Source organism: Marmota monax, unplaced genomic scaffold (genome assembly GCF_021218885.2).
Source record: "Marmota monax isolate L192 unplaced genomic scaffold, Marmota_monax_Labrador192_F-V1.1 WCK01_AAM20220418_F8-fsc00140, whole genome shotgun sequence".
NCBI lineage: Eukaryota > Metazoa > Chordata > Mammalia > Rodentia > Sciuridae > Marmota > Marmota monax.
Window position 1 is genome coordinate 588,271 of NW_026694256.1, and position 21,632 is coordinate 609,902.

The following is a 21,632-nucleotide window of genomic DNA, read 5'->3' on the forward strand; positions in this document are numbered from 1 at the left end:
ATGGATGATATTGGTTTGAAGTTTTATTTTCCTGTAATTTTCTGGTCAGGTTTTTTTGTTTCTATTATATAAATGTATTTTTTACATTTTTTTAACTTACTGATGTGTCTGCATTTAAAGTCTGTTTCTTTAGAGCATCGCATAGTCAGAGCTTGCTTTTTTATTCAACCTGACAGTCCCTGAATTTTAATTGTTTTACACGATTTATTATTAGTATAATTATTCATACAGTTGGAGGTAAGCATGTATGTGGCTCAGTGGCAGAGCACATACTTAACATACAAAAGGCCTTAGATTCAACTCTCAGTACCACACACTCTTTTTGTATTAATCTGTTATTTTGCTAATTGTATTTTATTTGGCCCATTTATTATTTGTTCCCTTTCTGATTATTTTTTATGATTCCATTTTATCTCCATAACTGGCTATTATTATGACTCCTCTGTTTTCATGTTTTTTCTAGAGTTTACATCGTTATGTTATTAGTCTACCTTTAAACATTATTGGACCACTTTATGGATAACGTAAAAACTTTGTAACAGCAAACTTCCGTCTCCTCCTTCTGTTCTTTAGGCTACTACTGTCTTTTTTTTTTTTTTGCTATAGATAATTACCTTGGTAAGTGATCACTAAATCTGGTTCTGTTGATTATTTTTTTATTTTCTCTTATGACCTACCATTTCCAATGCTCTTCATTTGTGTAGAACCAGATTTTCACTGGGAATCATATTCTTCTGTCTGGAGAACTTCCTTTAAATAAAAATTTCTTACTCTAGATCTGCTTGTCTAAACAAATATTTTGCCATAAATTTTGAATGCTGTTTCCTAGGTTGACAAATTTTCTTCTCAATTCTCATCTCTGTTTTTCCTTATGAAAAGTTGCTAAGAGAGTGGCTCGTGATTTTGTGCCCAGCCAGACTGCGGCAAAAAGTTTTTATTTTTCTTCTGGCCTTTTAAAGAGTTTATCTTTGGATTTCAGCAGCATGATTATAATGTGTCCGGATATATAGTATGAGTGTGTGTGTGCCTGTGTAGTATTTTTCTGCTTGAAGTCCCCTGAGTCCTTTGAATCTGTAATTTGATATTCATCAATAATTTTTGTATAATTAATTACCATGGCTTCTTTAAATATTCCTTCTGCCTCCTTTTCCTCTGTGATTCTAGTAAACTATTTGTCACAAAATTTGGCATCATGCCATACCACTGTATGTATTTTTTATTCTTCTGTCTTTTTGTGTTTAGTTTTAGGTAATTACTATAGACTTATAAGTTAACTGAATCATTCTTCAGCATAATCTAGTTTGCTCAGAAGTCTAAGGCATTTTCAATTCCTAATACTGTATACTATTTGGCTTTTCCAGTTGATACTTATTTAAAGCTTCTATTTCTACCTATATCTTGCCCCTCTTCATTCATGCTGTTTTTCTTTCTCACTAGATACTTCAACAACATATATAGTTATTTTAAAGTTTGTATCTTATAATTGCAACTTCCGTCTCATCACTAAATCTGGTTCTGTTGATTACTTTATCTTTTGAAAACAAAATGTTCTTTTCCTTTTTCCTTCCTTCTTTCCTCCCACCATTTTTCTTTTCTTCTGTGTTTGCCTTGTAATTTCTGACCATGTACCAGGCACACTGAGTGGAAGCACAGCAAAGAATGAGATGAAACAGTTGTTTATACCAGAAAAGGACTGGTTCCTTCTAAAAGGCTATCAGTGTCTATCAGGCCATCACAGTTAAACTGGACATTTGCCGCAGTCTGGCTGGGCACAATCAGGAGCCACTTGTCAAAAGAAACTAACTTTATTTTTAGAACCACACACGCCAAACAAAACAGCCTCTCAGGAAAAACCCTCAGAGCCTCAACTGCCACCACCGGCTTTCCACAAGCCTCTCTCTCCCACACAAGCTTCTCTCCACCTCCCACAATCCTCCTGCTCTTGAGGCCGATTGGCTGGGTCACGTGGGCGGAGCCAAAAAAGTCCCCCAATGAGCAGCTCCGTGGTCTGAAAGGGCAGGGAAACAGCCCAATGAGCATCACCGCAGAGGAGCCAATCAGCTAGATGTTGCTGGGGCCGAGGAGCCAATCAGCTAGATGTTGCTGGGGCCGCTGTGAGCCAATCATCAGCCGGCAGCTGGAAGTTTGCTGGGGCCCCTTCGGCTGTGGCTCTCAACAGACATTGGTGATATTATTGTTACCTTATGTACCACAGACTTTTAATCCTTTCAGTATGGAGGTGCCTTTACCTTTCACTGAGTGGGGGGTTATTACAGTGCAGTGATGGAAGATTATCCTCAGTGTCACTACTCCACAGCAACCATTGTACACCTATATTATAGAGGGGGTCTCTGTATACTCCTGTATCTTCCCCAGTGCCACACTGCTGTTGCTTGTTATTCAATGTACGCTCATTTTGGGTCCAGGGTGGATCTTAGTCTCCTTTGTCTTAGGCAAGGTCTATGTGCCTCTTCTTGAATAGGATTGAATACAGATGGATAAGGCTTTCTCTTCCTCCCACCTATGACTGTTGGACTCTGCCATGAAATTATGGTGGTTCTTGGGCAGAGGGATTTTTCTGTCCTTCTTCCAATGGTAGCAGACTGCTGCTCTGTACTATATTTGTATTGGTTCAACATCTTAGACTCAAGAGAATTTTTGCCTCTATTCTTCGAGAATCAGTGTGCATTTGTCTGTCTCCTGGTGAAGAGAAGGACTCATCCAGAATCAGACGGGTTTTTTGGTTCTTCCCTTTCCACAGAGGTCCTGTAAATGCAAAGGCTTACTGTCTTTCCCCCAGTAATTTATAGCTGTTGCTTCATATAAGAGGTATCCATGAAGCAGCCCAGGGTCTCAGGCCTATCACCCAGAAGCAGTCACCTCCTTTTGCTAACATTACTGATGAGAAGAAAAGAGGAGCTCTCTGTTTTTCTTCCCTGCTCAATTTTTCTCATATCTGGTACAGACCACTGGAAAAGAGCTTGCAAGTGAAAAAGAATTCTCATTGTGTTTAGAGCTCCCAGTTATTCTCAACTGGTATGCTAACCCACACTTGGACTTTTGGGAATTATGAAATTTTTAGTTACGTCTTATTTCTGTGGCAGCCACCTTTTCCTTCATGCTCTGTCAATGGTAAAACAGTTTGTGTGCTTCAACTTTCCCTAGAGGGCTTGTTATACTTTGAAATTAAGATTCCTTGTGTTTATGACCTCAGTGCTCTGATAAATTTTCAGAGTTGAGATTTTTGTAGGCTATCTATATTTCTCTTATAAGGATTTTTTAGGCTTATATTTTGTAGATCTTTGCCTTTTCACTGTTATAGTAATCCATTTTTATTATGTGTTTTATAAAAGCATGGCTCAGAGAGGAGTGGAGTGGTGCACACCTGTAATCCCAGCTATTCAGGAGGCTAAGGCAAGAGGATCCAGAGTTTGAGGCCAGCTTGGACAATTTAGTGGAAATTCCCATCTCAAAAAACAATAACCACAACAACAAAAACAAAACAACAACAACAAAAAAACAGGCTCTGTGATGGACTGCAAAAACAATAAAACTGGTTATTGCCATAGTCAGTGAAAAGCATTGTTCCAATGCATAAAATAGTTATCAAAAAATGTCTAGCCTCTTGGTATCATGAAAATTGTTCAGCCAGAGAAAGCTGACTGTGAAACTCACAACATATTTTAGATACCACAAAAAGTTCATACTAATTCACATTTTGCAAGGAGTCAGATAGTAAAGGTGGTTAATAAAATATTTCTGCTTCCAAATATTTATTCTGTAGTCTGTTATATATGGCACTAATTTTCTCCTTTTCTTAAACAGATTCATAGAATTTGTCTTAAAATTTTCCTGATAAAAGGATTAATTTTTTAGAAATCTTGCAAAATATCCCAGATTATCTCTGGAAAAGGCACATGAAAATAAAACATAAAATCTACTAATCGCCAAAGATATCAATTAAATGGAGGCATAGAAATTCATTCTTGGAAGACACTTAAAAACTATATGTCTAATTTCCCTTTCTAAAAAGTTTAGAAGTCATATTATGCTTTCTTGTGACACTTTTATTATGAACTTACCACTTTTTCATTATTTTTGTCTGTCTTTTCCAATCAAATAGTAATATCTCAAGGACAATTTTCAGTGCATTGTTGCACTTCTTAGTGTTTGGCATGGTTCTTGGCATATGGCAGGTTCTTAAGAAACATAGAGTGAATGAACAAATGAATAGATCTGATAATGGTTCTGCCTAGTTCTTTCTGGTATGCTTTTCCTATGGGCTATATTCTGTTCTCTTTTCCTTCTTCCCTCAATTTCCATTACTTTTTCACTAAGGTATATAAATAGATCTCATAGAATCTATATATACCAGCATCTGTCTGGCTTCTAAGTACCCACTACTATTTGAAAACACTGCTGGCAGCTCTATTTGCACCCTTAATAGCAACGTTAGGGCTGAGATAGCTCTAGTCCTATTGCGTGTGTGGAAGGCCTGGAAGCTTGTTTGTGTAGGTGGCCAACCTTTATAGTCAGGTAAGTTTCTGGTAGCCACCTCAGGGCCTGGGTGAGTGGATTTCTGTCTAAACCTGGCTTATTATTCATTCCCTTGGTTATATGTAGACAGAGATTCATGTACTTCAATCTTGAGCATCACTGAGTCACAAAAGGCACTTCATCTTATGCAAATATATGTTACTTATTATTTAGGTTTCCATATGCTGTGGTCAACCTTTCATAGATGTATAAGAAGCTACTGAAAGCTGAAACTATGATCTTTTTTCCTTCTTGAATCTTTCAAAATTCCTAATACAATGATATGCCCAGAATACAATATTTGCTGAATAAAAGAAAAAAATGAGTTGATTCCCATATTGAAAACTTTTCATAAATCCATTCCATTGGTTATATCAATCTACATTTATACTTGCTTTTCCCCCAATAACTCATTTTTACCTCCTCCCATACCTCTGTATTCTAATAAGGAAAAACTTGAAAGGTATATCTTGAATGGTAATAGCTGATAATCCAGATAGAACAAGTAAGGTTCCTATTTTCTCTAAACCATGAATTAAATAATCTGTTTCCATAGATTTTAAAGAAAAGAAATGCTTACCCAGCCTTAGCAACACTTATGGTTTGTTGTTCCATTGCTTCGTGGATGCTGGTTCTATCGTGTTCTTTAAGGCTGTTAAACTCATCGATACAGCAAAGGCCTGCATCTGCAAGTACTAATGCCCCAGCCTCCAAATTCCATTCTCCTGAGTCCTTTACAGCAGTTACCGTCAGACCTAAGGAAAAAAGGAAGCTGTCAGTTTTTATTTTCAAAAGCATGTCTCATACCTATAAAGGAAAAAATGCCCTTATGTTAAGAGAAAGGTGTAGAACCAAGGATTTTATTTGTAGTCTACCAAAAATGGATGGCATTAGGACAATTATTTCAAGTATCAGGCAGTAGAAGGCCCCAGAAGTTCTTATGTTCTGGAATATATTCAGGATTTTATTGTAACTAGAAGTCCCCATATTTTCTGTATCTCCTTTTAGGTGCCCTGACTGAGTGCTCTACTATTGGAAGGATCAAATAGATCTCCAGAGATCTTAAGACAAGAAGGTCCATATATGCTATTTATAGAGAAGGGTCTGATTATAGAGAACAGGAATTATTACATGAATACGTATACATTTGTTAAAACCTACAAATCATAAACACCAAGAGTGAACCCTAATGTAAATCATGGACTTGAATAATAATGATGTGTATCAATGTAGGTTCCTGAACTCTAATAAATGTTTCTCTCTAAAACTCAAGTTGTGTATGTATGGAGAAGTGGTATGGAAGGAACAAGGCATTCATGGGAACTCTATTTTCTGCTGTTTTGTTACAAACTTTAATATACTGTAAACAACAAACTTTATTAATTAAAGAAAAAAAATGTGGCAGCTAGGCAAAGATTTCATATACATAATATCATACAGTATACAAAGAAAAATGATAACTTGATTTTCACCAAAATAAACAATATTTGTTCTTCCAAAAACAATGTTAAGAAAATGTGAAAGGCAAGAATTTAAATGTGAGAGAAAATAACTTTAAATTCTGTCTTATTAAATGACATGTATACAGAGTATAGAAAGAATTCAAGAAATTCCATAAGAAGTAAATAGGAGAAAAAAAAAAAGACCAATAAAAAATGGGCAGAGTTGGGGATAAAGCTCAGTTGGGAGAGTGCTTACCTTGCATGCACAAGGCCCTGGGTTCAATCCCCAGAACCACAGGGGGAAAAAAAATGGGGGCAAAAGGTTTGACCAGATTTTTTACCATAGAAAATAAACACACAGCAAATAAATATGTGACAGATGTTAAACATATGCTCTCTTCTGACAGTGCAGGCCTTTGAGACTGCCCTAACCAATATGGTTAAAGCAATGCTCTGTGATTTTCAAGGCTGGATCATAAAAATGCCATGCATTTCTGCCTTTTTTTCTTGGAACGCTAGGTTTTGAGACCAAGCAATTATGTTATGAAAAAACTAAAAGCAACCCAGATAGACGCCTTTCTGAAAAGAAAGTGAGACCTAGGACCTATATCCCTGGGTGAGCTACCAACCTATAGCCAGTACCAAGGTGGCAGCTATGAGTGAGCTATCTTGAAAGTAGGTCCTCCAGCCTCTAGCTGAGCTATGTTGGCTGATGTACAAGGGAAGAGAGAAAACCTGTCTTAGCTGAGACTTGCTTCAATTGCAGATTTGCAAACAAAAATAAGCTTCTGGATTTTGGAGTGTTTTTTTTTTACTCAAGCACTGAACAACCTAACCAAAGCCAATAGAAGAAAGACCAACAACTTAATGGAAAAACCAAGAAGAGACTTAAAAAGGTATTACACAAAAGAAAAATCCTTACAGTCAATAAATATATAACATGGTGCTTACTCTCATGAGTAATGAGAGTACTTCAAATTAAAGCCATAATGTGATATCATTACATACCCACAGATATGGCTAATATCTAAAAATCAATTCTCACATGCTGCTAATGGGAGTAATAACAGACACAACTACTTTGAAAAAGAGTTCTTGACAATATCCAACACATTGTGATTATATATATTCAGAAATTCTACTGCTAGGTCTATTCTCTAAAGGTGTATGATTGTGTGCACCCAGGGACAGATGTGTATAAGAACGCTCACAATTCTTAACATTTACATAATTCTCACAAATTCTTCTTGGATAGTTAAACCTAGAAACTGAAGAGTCTACCAACCAGTAGAACAGATAAATAAATTGTGTTATATTCATACTATGGAATATAATGCACAACAATGCAAAATAAAATACAGCTAAACACAACATATATGAAATAATGAAATAATATTGAGCAAAAATATAATTTGGTTAATGTAAAGGGAAATAAAACCAAAACAGGCAAAAAAAAAAATTAGTGTTAACAAGCTAACAGACCTACTCTACAAGAGATTTTATGGGGAGTCTTTCAGGCAGACATGAAAGGACACTAAACAATAAATCAATTCTAATCTATGAAATAAAAAGCACTAATAAGTATAACTTCTTGTTGTTGTTTTTGTGATGCTGGAGACTGAACCCAGGCCCCTGCATGTGCTTAAACATACATTCTACCACTGAGCTATGCCCTCAGCCCCTAAAGGTAACTTTTATGTATATGAAAAAGAGTATAAAACATAATTTTGCTTGTAACTCTTTTCTTCTCTTATTTGATTTTACAGAATATTAAGTTTATAAAGCATGTTGATTGCTTTACAAAAGATAATAATTTGTATGGATAATAAAGGAAGATGGAGGGAATGGAATTATTTACTAACGAGTATTTTATACAATAAAGTACTGAAGGAATACAAGAATGAAGAGACATTTGTAGAAAACAAAAAGAGGAAAATGGCATAAATATGTACTTTATTAGTAATCACACTAAATGTAGACACACTAAATACGTCAATGAAAACAAAAAGGTTGGTTTAAAAGAAAATATGATCCAACTACATGCTATCTATAAGATATACTTTTGACGATCTCATTCAAACAGTAACCAAGAGAAGACTGCAGTAGCTATGCTAATATAATACAAAATATTTTAATACAATCTTACAAAAATGTTACTTCAAGAACTGCATTCACAAATGAAGATATAATTACACTGGGCTCTATACTAGTTAGTTAAACTATGATATATGGGCAAAATCTACCCTAGTCACCTATTTTTGTAAATGTAGTTTTACTGGAATACAATCATGCTAATTTGTTTAGTATTGTCTATAGTTGCTTTCACACTACAAAGGCAGAGTTCAGTAGTAGTGATAGACATTATCTGGCCATCCCAATCTAGAATATTTATATCTGGCCTTTTACAGACAAAAGATGCCAACTTTTTTTTAAACATTTTTTTTTAGTTGTAGATAGACACAATATCTTTATTTTATTTATTTTTATATGGTGCTGAGGATTGAACCCAGTAGCTCAGATGTGCTAGGCAAGTGCTCTATAACTGAGCCCCAAGGATGCCAACTTCTGATGTAAAGTTCTAATTTCTACTTTGGGACATCACACTTTAAAAGAGATACTAATTACATCAGAGAAGGGTGATGAGATAATGGTGACCATGTAAAGAATACCATTTAAAAACAGTTTTAAGCCAGGCTCTATGGTGCTCACCTGTAATTCCAGCTACTTGAGAGGCTGAGGCAAGAGGATCCAATAAAGTAACTATCCAAGAAAAGGTAGAATGTGCACTTGACAGTGTAAAAAGGTATTTATGCAGTGAATAGGTAACCACTTAAAGGACTAAAAGTTCTAATAAAAAAACTACAAGTTTTCAACTCTATGATTCTTAGAAGTATACAAGGGCTCTTCCACTCTCTGTAATCTGGGGCAGAGATAATTACAAACTAGGACACCTAAGTATTTTAGCCCACTTAATTAATTTCTTGAATCCCAGTGATAGAAGGGAAAAAATGTTAACTTTGACTTTTCAGAGGGAAGAATGGAGAAAGAAATATTATTTATATTGCTTAAAAGGTGATTATATTTAGGAAATATTTCCTTATAAATGTTGGGTTAGTAGGAATAGGGAAGGCAGTAGAAGGCAGCCAGGGGGCAGAAGGGTAAGCCCAATTCATTCCTGCTTCTTGGAGATTTGTATGTTCAACAATTCAGCCAGCATTTATTGTTAATATCAAAGAATATGCTGATGAAGGCAGCATAATGTGCTCAAATACTTTGTTGGTCAGGGATTAAATCTAGCTATATAATAATGTTTAATTATAAACTTTAACTCCCCTGAACCCACCCTTTCCAATCCTGCCCCCTCCCCCGACCAGATACTTTACATCTCCTTCCTCCCCCACACTTTCTTTTTCATTTCCCAACTAGAACTTCCAATCGATATACACTTATATATAAATATCCTTTAAAAAGTACAGCTGTCATGGGAAGTTATAAAAATTGAAATTGCTCAATTAAGTGTTTGGCAATTTGGGCAGAAAAATTAACAAAGGATAACAATAGCACTTATCTTCATGTTGACTTGTGGTGTGTATGTATCCTAAGGTAACGCTCAGAGGGTCAATGAAATTTATTGTATAAATATTACATTTCCTTCATGATGATATGGAACTGCTGGCCCATTTTAATAAGATTCCTTAAGAACACAATGGGTGGAACGGTTATTCCGTTTACCAGAAGTTATTGGTAAACCAGTTAGAACATCTACACTTAGAACAACTGAACAATAAAAAGGGAGCTAATCACATCATGGCATCACTTCTGGAATGGCCTTGTAAGAAGCTCCACAGACATGCTCCAGTAAAACCAGCGTAACTGGAAATTATTTTTAATAACCCAACCAGTTACAGTTTTTAGAACACAGTAAACACATACACACACACACACACACTCTCTCACACACACATATACACACACACACAAACATATTTACTCAAAAAATCTTGATAAGAATAGCAGGAGTCTATGACACTTAAATCACAATCTGTACCCCCTCCCACAGCGTTTAGCTGGATAAAAGCTTCACAATGGATGGGTGTAGTCAATAAGAGGGGCTCTGTATCACCTCAGTCTGAACAAGGGATAATATATCTCACCAGAAAAGTTTGATAAGCATTTTTTATCTACTCAACTCTGATAATACAGGCTAAATCCCTGATGGCCAAGAGATCAGGGACCTTCCTTCTTCCTATACTCGATCACAACCCACAGACCTAGGTGTGACATACAAAAATACAGGGACAGGGTATACAAAAATACAGCTCACTCTTAGGGTGAATATTCTAGTCCTGAAAAGGCAAAGCTAATAAGAGCAGAGACTACCATTCCTACCCAGAGCCTGGGACAGTGGCTCAGAGAGTTTGACCAGGTGGAGAGGCTACTAGGATTTGGATGATTTAAGTATATGCCCAAAGGGTTCATGTGTTGGAAGCTTGGTCCCCAATGTGGTAGTGTTAGGAGGTAGTAGAAGCATTTAAGAGGTACAAGATGACTGGGTCACTGAGGGCACAGACCTTGGAAAGAACTGATAATAGTTTTTGTGGGACATTGGTTAACTCCTGTGAGAGGGCTATTTTTATAATAGCAAGACTGGCCCCTCCATGATCTTTTCCTGGTTTCTTACATTTGATCTCTCCCACTTGTACATGCTCTTACTATGCCATTCACCATAATATGATTCAGCCAATGGGGGTGAATAACCAGAGTGAGCATCATGATCTTTGGACTATGAATCTCCAAAACTGTGAGATAAATAAATCCCTTTTCTTTATACATTATCCAGTCTTAAGAATTTTGTTATAGTCATGGAAAACTGACTCATACTATACAGACAATATAGTATCAGACACAGAAACTGAAAACTCCAAAGTTCTCCCTAAAAAAAAACTGATTTTATTTGGAATACAGTGCAGGGAAGTGACTGCCTACTCAAAAATTTGAAGAAAATAAGGAGGAGGAGGAGGAGGAGGAGGAGGAGGAGGAGGCGGCGGCGGCGGCGGCAACGGCTGGTAGCTTATTTAGTAATAAACTAAACCATAGTTGGTGCTAGTTTACCATTTAGAACCAGGAAAAGAGCTAAGAAGACACCTCTTAGGGTCAAAACAAACCTCAAATACTTAACAAAAAACTACTTCTGACCAGATATAATTAGTCCAGAATACCTAGCAACTTATGCCCTGGGGTTTTGTCAAAACTAGTAGAGAGTGCCAGGCCTATAATCCCAGCAGCTCAGGAGGCTAAGGCAGGAGGATCGCAAGTTCAAAGCTAGCCCCAGCAACCTAGTGAGGTCCTAAGCAACTTAGCAAGACCCTGTCTCAAAATTTAAAAAAATAATAATAATAAAAAAGACTGGGGATGTGTGACTTGGTGGTTAAGCACCCTGGGCTCAATCCTTTACCAAAAACAAAAACAAAAAACTATAGAGTAGTAAGCAATAAAGGGAGCCTAACAGGTACGTATTACACCAAATAGGGCAGACAGCTTAACAAGGAGATTCAGAGAAGAGAAAAGTCTTGCTGAAACCATTATCACCCTCAAGTGACTGCATGCATGCAAAAGCCTGTTCCCTTTAAGGAGTAACATCAGAGACTATACTGACAGGGTCACATAATTCACTAAAATAACCTAGCTGAGTTACTTAACACATAAACAAACAACAAAAAATAAGCCCTGGAAAGGGTGAAGGGAATCAACAATATACTAATTAAAATACTCAGTTTTAAACAAAAATTATCAGACACATAAAGAAGCAGGAAAACATGGCCCATGCATAGAAAAAGAAGGCAAGAGACACTGGCTGTGAGAGAGCCCAGATGTCAGCCTTAATAGGCAGAGACTTCAAAGCAGCAATTATAAATGTTTGAAGAACCAAGGACAAGGAAAGGACAATATCTCAACAAATAGAGAATATTAAGATATTAAAATGATAAGAAACAAATGGAAATTCTGGATTTGTAATGCACAATAACTGAAATGAAAAACTCACTGGATGGCTCAACTCTAGAACTAGCAGACAGAGTTGGCAAATCTCAAAACACATCAGTAGAATCTATGCAATACAAATAGAGGGGAAAGGTATAACAAAAAAAATGGGTAGACACTCATAAAAATGTTGTATGTCTTTAATGGACACATATATAAATAATGGGAATATTAGAAGAAGGAAAGCTAATGAGACAAGCAGAAAAAAAATCTTGGAAAAAATAATGGTTGAGAACTTTCCAATTTTGATGAAAAACATTAGTTCACACACCCAAGAAGCTCAATAATCCTCAAGCAAAATAAAGAAATTCACAAAAACATAGTCAATACACTAAAAACGAAAGGTAAAAAGAAAAAATAATTTTAAGTAGTAAGAGAAAAACAACTTTTCACTTATAGGGGAGCCCCTATAAGATTGAAGAGATAACTGTTAACCCAAAAGACAAAAAGTAACAAATATTGGCAATGATGGTGATAAAGGAGAACGCTTCTACACTGTTGGTGGGAATGTAACTACTATAATCAATGCAAATAACCATGTAGAGATTTCTCACAAAACTAAAAAAAGAAATACCATATGCTCCAGCAATCCCACTACCAATCCCATTACTTTGGCTACTTTGATAGCCAAAGGAAAGGAAATCAATATGTCAAAGAGATAGCTGTACTTCCATGTTTATTGTAGCACGATTTGTAATAGCCAAGAAAATAAACTTGCGTGTCTATCAACAAATTAATGGATAAAGAAAATATGGTATATATGCATAATGGATTACTATTAAGCCATAAAAAAGAATAAAATCCTGTCACTTTTGGCAACATGGATGAGTCTGGAGGACAGGTGTTAATTTGTAAGCCAGGCATAGAAAGACAAACACTACACAGTATCACTCATCTGTGGAGGGTAAAAAAGTTGATATCCTAGAAGTAGAGAATAAAACAGTGATATCCAGAGGCTGTGAAAGAGAGAGAGGACATAAAGAGATCGGTCATGGTACAAAACTATAATTTGATAGGAAGAATAAGTTCCAATGCTCTACAATATAGCAGGGTAACTATAATTAACACTAACTTATTATATTCAAAATAGCTAGAATAGAGAATTTTGAGTGTTCTCACTACAAAAAAAAATGATGTTTAAGGTGACATATGTGCTAATTACCTTGTCTTGACCAATGGATACTTGGACTAAAATACCACACTATACACCATAAGTTTGTATAACTATTGTTAATTAAAATTAAAAATAAGAAAAAGATTAAGAGCTGAATTATCAGAACATGTGAAGGTCAGAGCCAGTGGGACAACATATTCAAAATGCTAGAAGAATTAAATTGTCAACCAAGAATCTTATATCCAGCAAAACTATCTTCCCCAAATGAAGATAAAATAGACATTCCCAGATAAACAAAGCTGGGAGCATTAGCAGCAAGCAGACCCATCATAAAAGAATTACTTTTAAGAAATTACTTAATGTGCTTGCTTCAGCAGCACATATACTAAAATTGGTATGAAACAGAGAAGATAAGCCCAGCCTCTGCAGAAGGACGACATGCAAATTTGTGAAGCAGTCAATATTTTGTATAATGTACCAATAAAAAAGTGGGAAAAAAGAAATTAAAAGAAAGTTCAGGGTCAAAGCAAAATCACCCCAGACGGTAATTTAAATCCATAAGAAAGAAAAACAAGCATCAGCAAAGGTAATTATGCAATTAGCAAAATCAGTTTAAAGGCATATTTCTTTCCTAAAATGATTTTTAAAGAAATTGTATAAAATAACATAGGTAATTACATTGTTGGGCCTATAAAATATAGAACCATAATATATTTTGCAACCTAAATTTTACCTTAAGGAAATGGGAAAAAGAAGAACAAACTAAACCCAAAGCAAGCAGAAGGAAGGCTAGAGGTTCTAGGTAGGGCAATTAGGCAAGAAAAAGATACATAATAGGCACTTGAAAGGGAAAGGGAGAAGTAAAAATATCTCTATTTTCCAGACTCTTTTTTCAGGTGACATGATCTTGCATATAGAAAACCCTAAGGAGGCCACTAAAAATTTATAAGAATAATTGAGTTCATCAAGACTGAAGGATACAATAAAAATTGTATGTCTATTCAGTTGCAAATAAAAATGAAAAAAATAAGATTAATGTTTCAATTTACAAAAGCATCAAAAGAACAATAATGTACTTGGGAATAGTTAGCAAAAGAAGTGCAAAATTTATACTCTGAAAACTACAAAATATTATTGAAAAAACTAAGGGGGACCAAATAATTGAAAAGATATTTCACATTCACTGATGGAAAAACTTAATACTTTATTAAGATAGTAATACTCCTCAAAGTAATCTACAGATTCAATGAAAATCCTATCAAAATCTCAGATGGCTCTATACAGAACTAATAAGGTATTCTTAAAATTCATATGGAAATTCAAGGGATCCCAAATAAATAATCTTGAAAAATGAACTAAAGTGGACTTATTTCCTGATTTCAAAACTTACTACAATGCTATAGTAATCAAGAAAATGTGGCAATAGTATATGATTAAGGATCAACAATCTGGGTGCAGTGGTGTGTGCCTGTGATACTAGTGACTCAGGAGACAGACAGGATTGCAAGTTTAAAGCCAGATTCCACAATTCTGTGAGACTCTCAGCAACTTAGCATGACCCTGTCTTAAGATAAAAAATTTAAAAAGGGCTAGGAATGTAGCTCAGTGGTTGGAAAAAAAAAAAAAAGCGAGAGAGAATACGGATCAATCACAACTCACAAAACAGAATTGTCTGGAAATCTGGAAATAAACTCATTCATTTCAGGTCAGTTCATTTGCGGGGGTTACCAGAGATTGAACCCAGGGCCCCTTAACCACTGAGTCACATCTCCAGCACGTTTTAGATTTTACTTTGAGACAGAGTCTTGCTAAATTGCTTAGGGCCTCACTAAGTTGCTGAAGCTGGCTTTGAACTCATGATCCGTCAGCCTCAGCCTCTGGAGCTGCTGGGATTACAGGTATGAGACACTGCATCCGGCTGGTCAATTCATTTTTGATAAGAGTTCCAAGTCAAAGTATACTTTTTTCATTAGATGCTGTTGGTAAATTGGATATCCAGAAAATATGAATTTGAATTCCTGACTTCAACCTATACACAAAAATTAATTTAAACTGGATCAAAGACCTAACTGTGAGGTGCTAAAAGTATAAAACTCTTAGAAGAAAGCAGGTGTAAATTTCCATGACCTTGGATTAGACAATGGTTTTTGAGAAACTACACCAAAAGCACAAGCAAAAAACAAAAACAAACAAAAAACAGGAGAGAGAAAATTGATACAATATAGGCCCTTTGCTACAAAGGATACTACCAAGAAAATTAAAAGATAATCCATAGAATTGGTTTAGATTTTTGCAAGCCATGTATTTGATAAGAGACTTGTATTTAGAATATGTAAAAACCACAACTCAATAATAAAAGAATAAGAAATGACTCAATTAATAATGGGCAAAATATCTGACTAGATACTTGTCCTTAGAAGACAGGCATATTGCCAATACATAAATGAAAGGTGTTTAACATCTCTAGCCATGAGGGAAATGCATATCAAAACCACAATAAGATACTGCTCATACACTATCATAGCTGTAATCAAACAGGAACAAGTGTTAATGGTAATGTGGAGAATCTGGAAGACTCACACATTACTGGTGGGAATGTAAAATGGTGGCTCCTCAAAAGTTAATATATATATATATATATATATATATATATATATATGACCAAGGAATTCTATTCCTAAGCATATACTCATAAAAATGAAAACCTGTACATAAATGTTCACAGCAACATTATTCACACAAGTCAAAAAGTAGAAACAATCCATCAAGGGATAATAGATTATTGGGTAATTAAAAGGAATTAAATATCAGTAAGAGCTATAACATAGATGAAAACATCAAAAAGAATGAAAGATGGAGGTTGCAAAAGACACCTATTATATAATTCTATTTATATTAAATATCCAGGATAGATAAATCTATAGACAGACAGTAATTCAGCTGCTATCTACTTGTGAGGGGAAGGGAGCACTGGGAGTGATAGCTAAGGGTATAAAGTATGTTTTTGAGATGATGAAAATATTCTAAAATTGATTGTGGTGATGGATGCATAATTGTGAATATCCTAAAAACTGTTGACTCAGTTACCTTAAATGAATGAATTATATGTTATGTGATATGTTTATATCTCAATAAAACTGTCATTTAAAAAATATTACTGTGTAATCATACCAGATGATACTTGGAGGTGGATTCATTGTATGTCAGAATCAATACCTCTGCAGGCACAAATTATAGCAACCAAACATCTACCAATTAATTACGTATTAGCTCATTTGTGAAAACTGTCCCCTTCTTAACCTTCCCAGTTTTTGACTCTAAATGACTGTGCATATAAGGCCTCCCATCTCACAAAGCCTACTTGCCTAGTTTCTGCCAAGCGTGACTCCATCTAATGTCATTTGTCTCTATAGTAACCGACTAGAAAAGGCTGCTATGATCAGCAGTGGCTCTGTACAAGCAGTGGTCTAGCCTAGAGATGTCTTAAAGATTTGAGTCCTTTATTGATCACACTTTTCCCCTGTATTAGGTAAGAGGAGATCCTCTAATGAATGGGAGAGGCAAAGGTTAGAGACAGAAAAGGATGAAACATAAAACACGAAGGAAGAGAGACTAAAGGAGACTAAGTTCAAGAATGTAAAAGGAGCTTGATTTAAAAGAGAATGAAGAAGACATAGTAAAAAAAAAATAGACATAGAAACAAAAAAACAATTGTGTTAGGCATTTCTATTCATATTCTTTTGGCCAAAACCAATATAATATTAAGACCAACAAACTGTCAACAATAAACATAATTATGGTGCTTCAGAAAGCTGAATGAAGCCAGACACAGTGGCACACACACCTGTAATCCCAGCACCTTAATCCCAGACAGAAGAAGAATCACAAGTTTGAGGCCAACCTGGGCAACTTACAGAGACACTGCCTCAAAACAAAACAAAAAGGGCTGGAATGTTAAAATGGGCAAAAGAAAAAAGTCAGTTTCTTACTATTTCTAAAGGACTTTTAAGTAGCCTGTGTTTTTGAGCTGACCAGTATCCTGATACGGTAAGAGGATGAGATGATATCATCCCATTTAACAAGTAAGGATGCTGGTGCTCAGAAACCTACTTTCTTAATTGTTCAGTGGTATGGTATGATCCCCAGTACAAAAAATAAAACAGGAAGCTGAATAATATAATTTATAGCTCTCAAAGTTATAAATATGTAAATCATAAGAAATTAAATATACCTATACTTTCAACAAACTTGTAATCTCATGATGGGAAACAATGAATATAAGTGATGACTTTGATTAATGAACTAGAGCAGAGAATAGGGAAAGAACATATTATGCAATGGACATGGAAACCTTATAACATGTACAAGGCTACATTTCAGGATGTGTAGTTCCGTCCTCCTCTTTTGCAGCAGAAGGCTGGATCTCTGTAGTACCTCCATGGGGAGACTCCCCCAGCTTTGCCTGGGCTGAGTCCTCTGCTCACTCACTGCCTACATATACCTGCATTCTTGCTTGTTAAATGGGATGATAATACCTCATCCTCCACCATATCAGGGTACTGGACAGCTCAAAAACACAGGCTACTTAAAAGTCCTTTAGAAATAGTAAAAAAAAAAAAAAAACTTTTTCTTTTGCCCATTTTAACATCTATCAGTGAAGTTACAAGTAATACTTTCTATTTTGTTTCACACTTATTTAATTACATAAATTACCTTTCTTACTAGACCATAATGTCTTTGTAAGTTTTATCTTTGAACATTTCACTGAGTCCAGCACAGAAATTTCACATAATACTCTCTGTATATATGCAATGAATTATTACCCAATCATTACTCTGGAATTTATCCAATTTAGCAATATCCATAAACTACAGAAAATTTCTACATTTTACATTTTTAAAGAAAAACTTAAAACTATCATTTAATTTTGACATTTCATCACTAGTCAATAAAAGACAGCCTTTTAAACTAAAGTTCATTTAAAAACTACTTTGGTAGAGCACTTGCCTGGCAATGTGCAAGACCCTGGGTTCTATCCTCAACATCACAAGAAACAAACTACCACAACAACAAAACCCAAAAGAACACCAAAAAACAAGTCTTACTTTTTTTTTTTTTTAAATGATGGGGACAATAATACAATTGACTCTTCAAAGACAACTCAATGAAGTGATAACATTAATTATCCCAGATGAAAAACCAGGTGATGTGAACAAAACTAAGACATTAGTACTTTCATTCCAATGATAAGTTTTGCAACAGTCAGAAATTGAGACTCAACTTAATTCCTAGTTATAATATATTTTAATACAACACATTTTAAATTAATTTTATTTAGTTCTACAGTATTTTACTTTACTCTTTCATCTTGTGTGTGACCTCACTTTGACTTCACATTTCAGATTCTTAGAAGCCCTCTATAGTGGAGACTTGAACCCCCAGAGACAAGTTACATCTTGTTTCTTCAAAATTCAAGCTGTATGCTCAATAATAGATACTTCTCTGAAGAATGGCTACACCCACTACACCACACCCCCACTGGCACAGCTAAATGACCACCTCATTTCATACCACAGAACACACTTTAAAACTCATCAATACTAGGATTAAATAAGTTTAGACTTTCAAATAAGCTTAATTCTTAGTGGGAAAAATGTACCATAGCCGTATTAGTTTGTTAGGGCTGCCATGACAAAAAACTAGAGACCGGAAGCATAAAACAATAGAAATGTATTTTCTCATCATCTTAGAGGCTAGAGTTCAAGATGAAGATGTTAGGTTAGGTTGATTTCTTCTGAGGTTGAATAAATGGCTCTCTTCTTGCTGTGTCCTTACATGTTCTTTTTTGTGTGTATGTATGCCCCTGGTGTTTATTTATAAGTCAAAATCTTCTTATTTTATGACGGCACCAGACTAGACTAGGGCGCACACTAATGACCTCACTTAATTTAATCACATAGTTAAAGGCCCTATCTCCAAATATAGTCACATTCTAAGGCACTAGATGGTAATGTTTCAACATACGAATTTGGGGGAGACATAATTCAGCCTAAAACAACAGCTAACTAGGTTCATTTATTTCTGCCCTAGGCACTAATTTAGGTTTTGTTCATCTTAAAAGCCAAACAATCTCTCAGCCATTCTTCCCCTAGAAATTTGGGGCTTACATTTCACATAGCTGTCCAAACCTCTCCTGTAACCCCTTGGGTACTTAATGAATGAAAACATACATAGTGATCCATCAGTTGCAATATGGCTTGTTGTTTGGGAGTCATCAAAAAGTTGTTAAGTAACAGTTCCTCTGAAACTACAGAGATATGCTTTTTAATTTTTTTTCCCTTAAAGCATACTGCAATTTCAAAATATCCATCTGATGAATTATTTTGGTCTTGTACATGGTGAGGAAACTATTGAAAAAAGTGCTCAAAGACCCTTTAATATTTTCAATGAGCACTAATAACATTTAAGAGAGGCAGTGTGAGAGGCCTATAATTCATTCTTGCATATTTCAGTAAATTATTATTAAGGGGCTGGGGTTTGTGGCTCAATGGTAGAGCACTTCCCCAGTATGTGTAAGGCAATGGGTTCGATCCTCAGGACCGCATATAAATAAATAAAATAAATGTCCATTGACAACTTAAAAAAATCATTATGAAGATGTTTTTTCCTTAAATACTGTTGTACATGACATGTTTAAAAAAATTGTAAAATAAGCCAAACTAGTGGTGTCCAGGTAGATCTTCTCAGTTTCTGATACAGCACATCCATCAAAACTATTTTTTTTTTTTTTTGGTAAGCCTGGCTTCATTAGAAGACACATTAGGTCAAACTGCAAAATGCATTTGTTTCTTTTCTAGGAGGTGCTAGGGATTATACTCAGGGGTGCTTTACCACTGAGCTACATCCTTAGTCCTTTTTATTTTGAGACAGGATCTTGCTAACTTGCTGAAGGTTTGACTAAAATTGCTGAGGCTGGCCTCAAACTTGCAATACTTCTGCCTCTACCTCCAGAGTCACTGTAATTACAAGACTGCTCCACCAGGCTGGCTGCATTTCATTTTAACAAGCATATAACCTCATTTTTATAATACAAGTGAATTAGCATCTGCAATAATCAGACAACTGCATACACATTGTCACAGGATTCATGTTTCAATCTTTGAATGGTCATTTTACCTTACCTATCCAGCGTATCTTACATTATACAGCAATTTCTACTTTATCTTTACAGGCATAAAGACCAGAACTAATAAGAGTGAAGAGTATGTTGTTTATCAGCCACAGTAATCTGTTTCTATCACCAAGTATGACTTTTTTACAAAAATGTGCACAAAACACTAGACTTGAAGAAAACTTATGTAGGTCCTATTAGACTATCCAATCCATTGACAACAAAATGGCACACCCCTCCCAGTCTAATTAACTTTCTTTAATGTTGGGACACCTGATATTAGCTGTCCCACAATAACTTAGATGTTGATCAGATGAAGACATCTCATCAAAGAATGCCTGTAATCCCAGCAGCTGGGGAGGCTGAGGCAGGAGGATCAAGAGTTCAAAGTCAGCCTCAGCAACTTAGCAAGGCCATAAGCAACTGAGCAAGACCCTGTCTCTAAATAAATTATAAAAATAGGGCTGGGATGTGGCTCTGGGTTCAATCCTGGGTACAAAAAAAAAAAAATCTACTTAAGTATGAACAATGACCAAAGAATGACTAATTAAAATTTGGGGCACTATACAAAGAAAACACTCTTCAGATACTTAGGAAATAATTTCACTTTGAATTTTAGTCAAGTTTAGTGGTTTCATTTACAACGTTTAAGGAAAAAATGATAGTTTGTGAATAAAACCATCATAAAACAAACCTTTATGTCACTCTTGATTAGTAAATAATAATAGTTGACACACACATGCTAAAAACTGTTTTTCATAATGGTAGTCAAGCAGCATAAATGAATCGATGTTTCCTAGTTCAGATTTTAACTGGCTACAGGAAAGTAAAGGGGCCTCAAAATTTGTTTTACTGACATTTTCATTTAGTAATGGCTTAAGTTGTAAATTTTTTAAAAATCAAATGTTTTAATATACCTTTGTGTTCTCTCCATTTCCCTTGCCTACATTTGTTGTCGTTTTGGGTCTTGGACACTTCCATTTTCTTCTTTTATGCTCCCCAAATGGCAAAAACCTGGAGTGTAACTCATCATGTCTGTTTTTGTTTTGTTTTTCTCATTCTGGAAGATCTGGAATGGGAGTTAGAAAACCCAGGTGCAGCCAAGAATAACCTATTTGGATTTTCTAAGCAAAGTGTGTGTGGAAAATCATCTCCTCGCCCTTCATTTTGTATGTATTTAACGGCGCTGTCGTGCCTAAACGTAGATACTAGCCAAGAACTCGATTTCCAAAATGGCTTTGCTCCTTCAGAGCTGACATTGGTATATAAAATAGAATTTATTTCCACTGCAACCAACCCTTCTCTCTACTCCAATTACATGATACAAGAC

At 35.4% G+C, this 21,632-nt stretch overlaps 1 protein-coding gene and 1 non-coding gene across 2 annotated transcripts in view; one reads left to right on the plus strand and one right to left on the minus strand.

Moving 5' to 3' along the window:
• Positions 1-21,632, minus strand: part of Mcm9 (minichromosome maintenance 9 homologous recombination repair factor) — a 77,757-nt gene that overhangs the window by 20,997 nt on the left and 35,128 nt on the right. The window contains exon 8 of the mRNA XM_046466987.2: positions 5,117-5,291. Within this exon, the coding sequence (XP_046322943.1) occupies positions 5,117-5,291 (175 nt within the window). The remainder of the gene's footprint in view (positions 1-5,116; positions 5,292-21,632) is intronic.
• Positions 13,493-13,599, plus strand: LOC124108572 (U6 spliceosomal RNA). Its single transcript, XR_006856726.1, has one exon. It is a non-coding gene; the product is annotated as a U6 spliceosomal RNA (small nuclear RNA).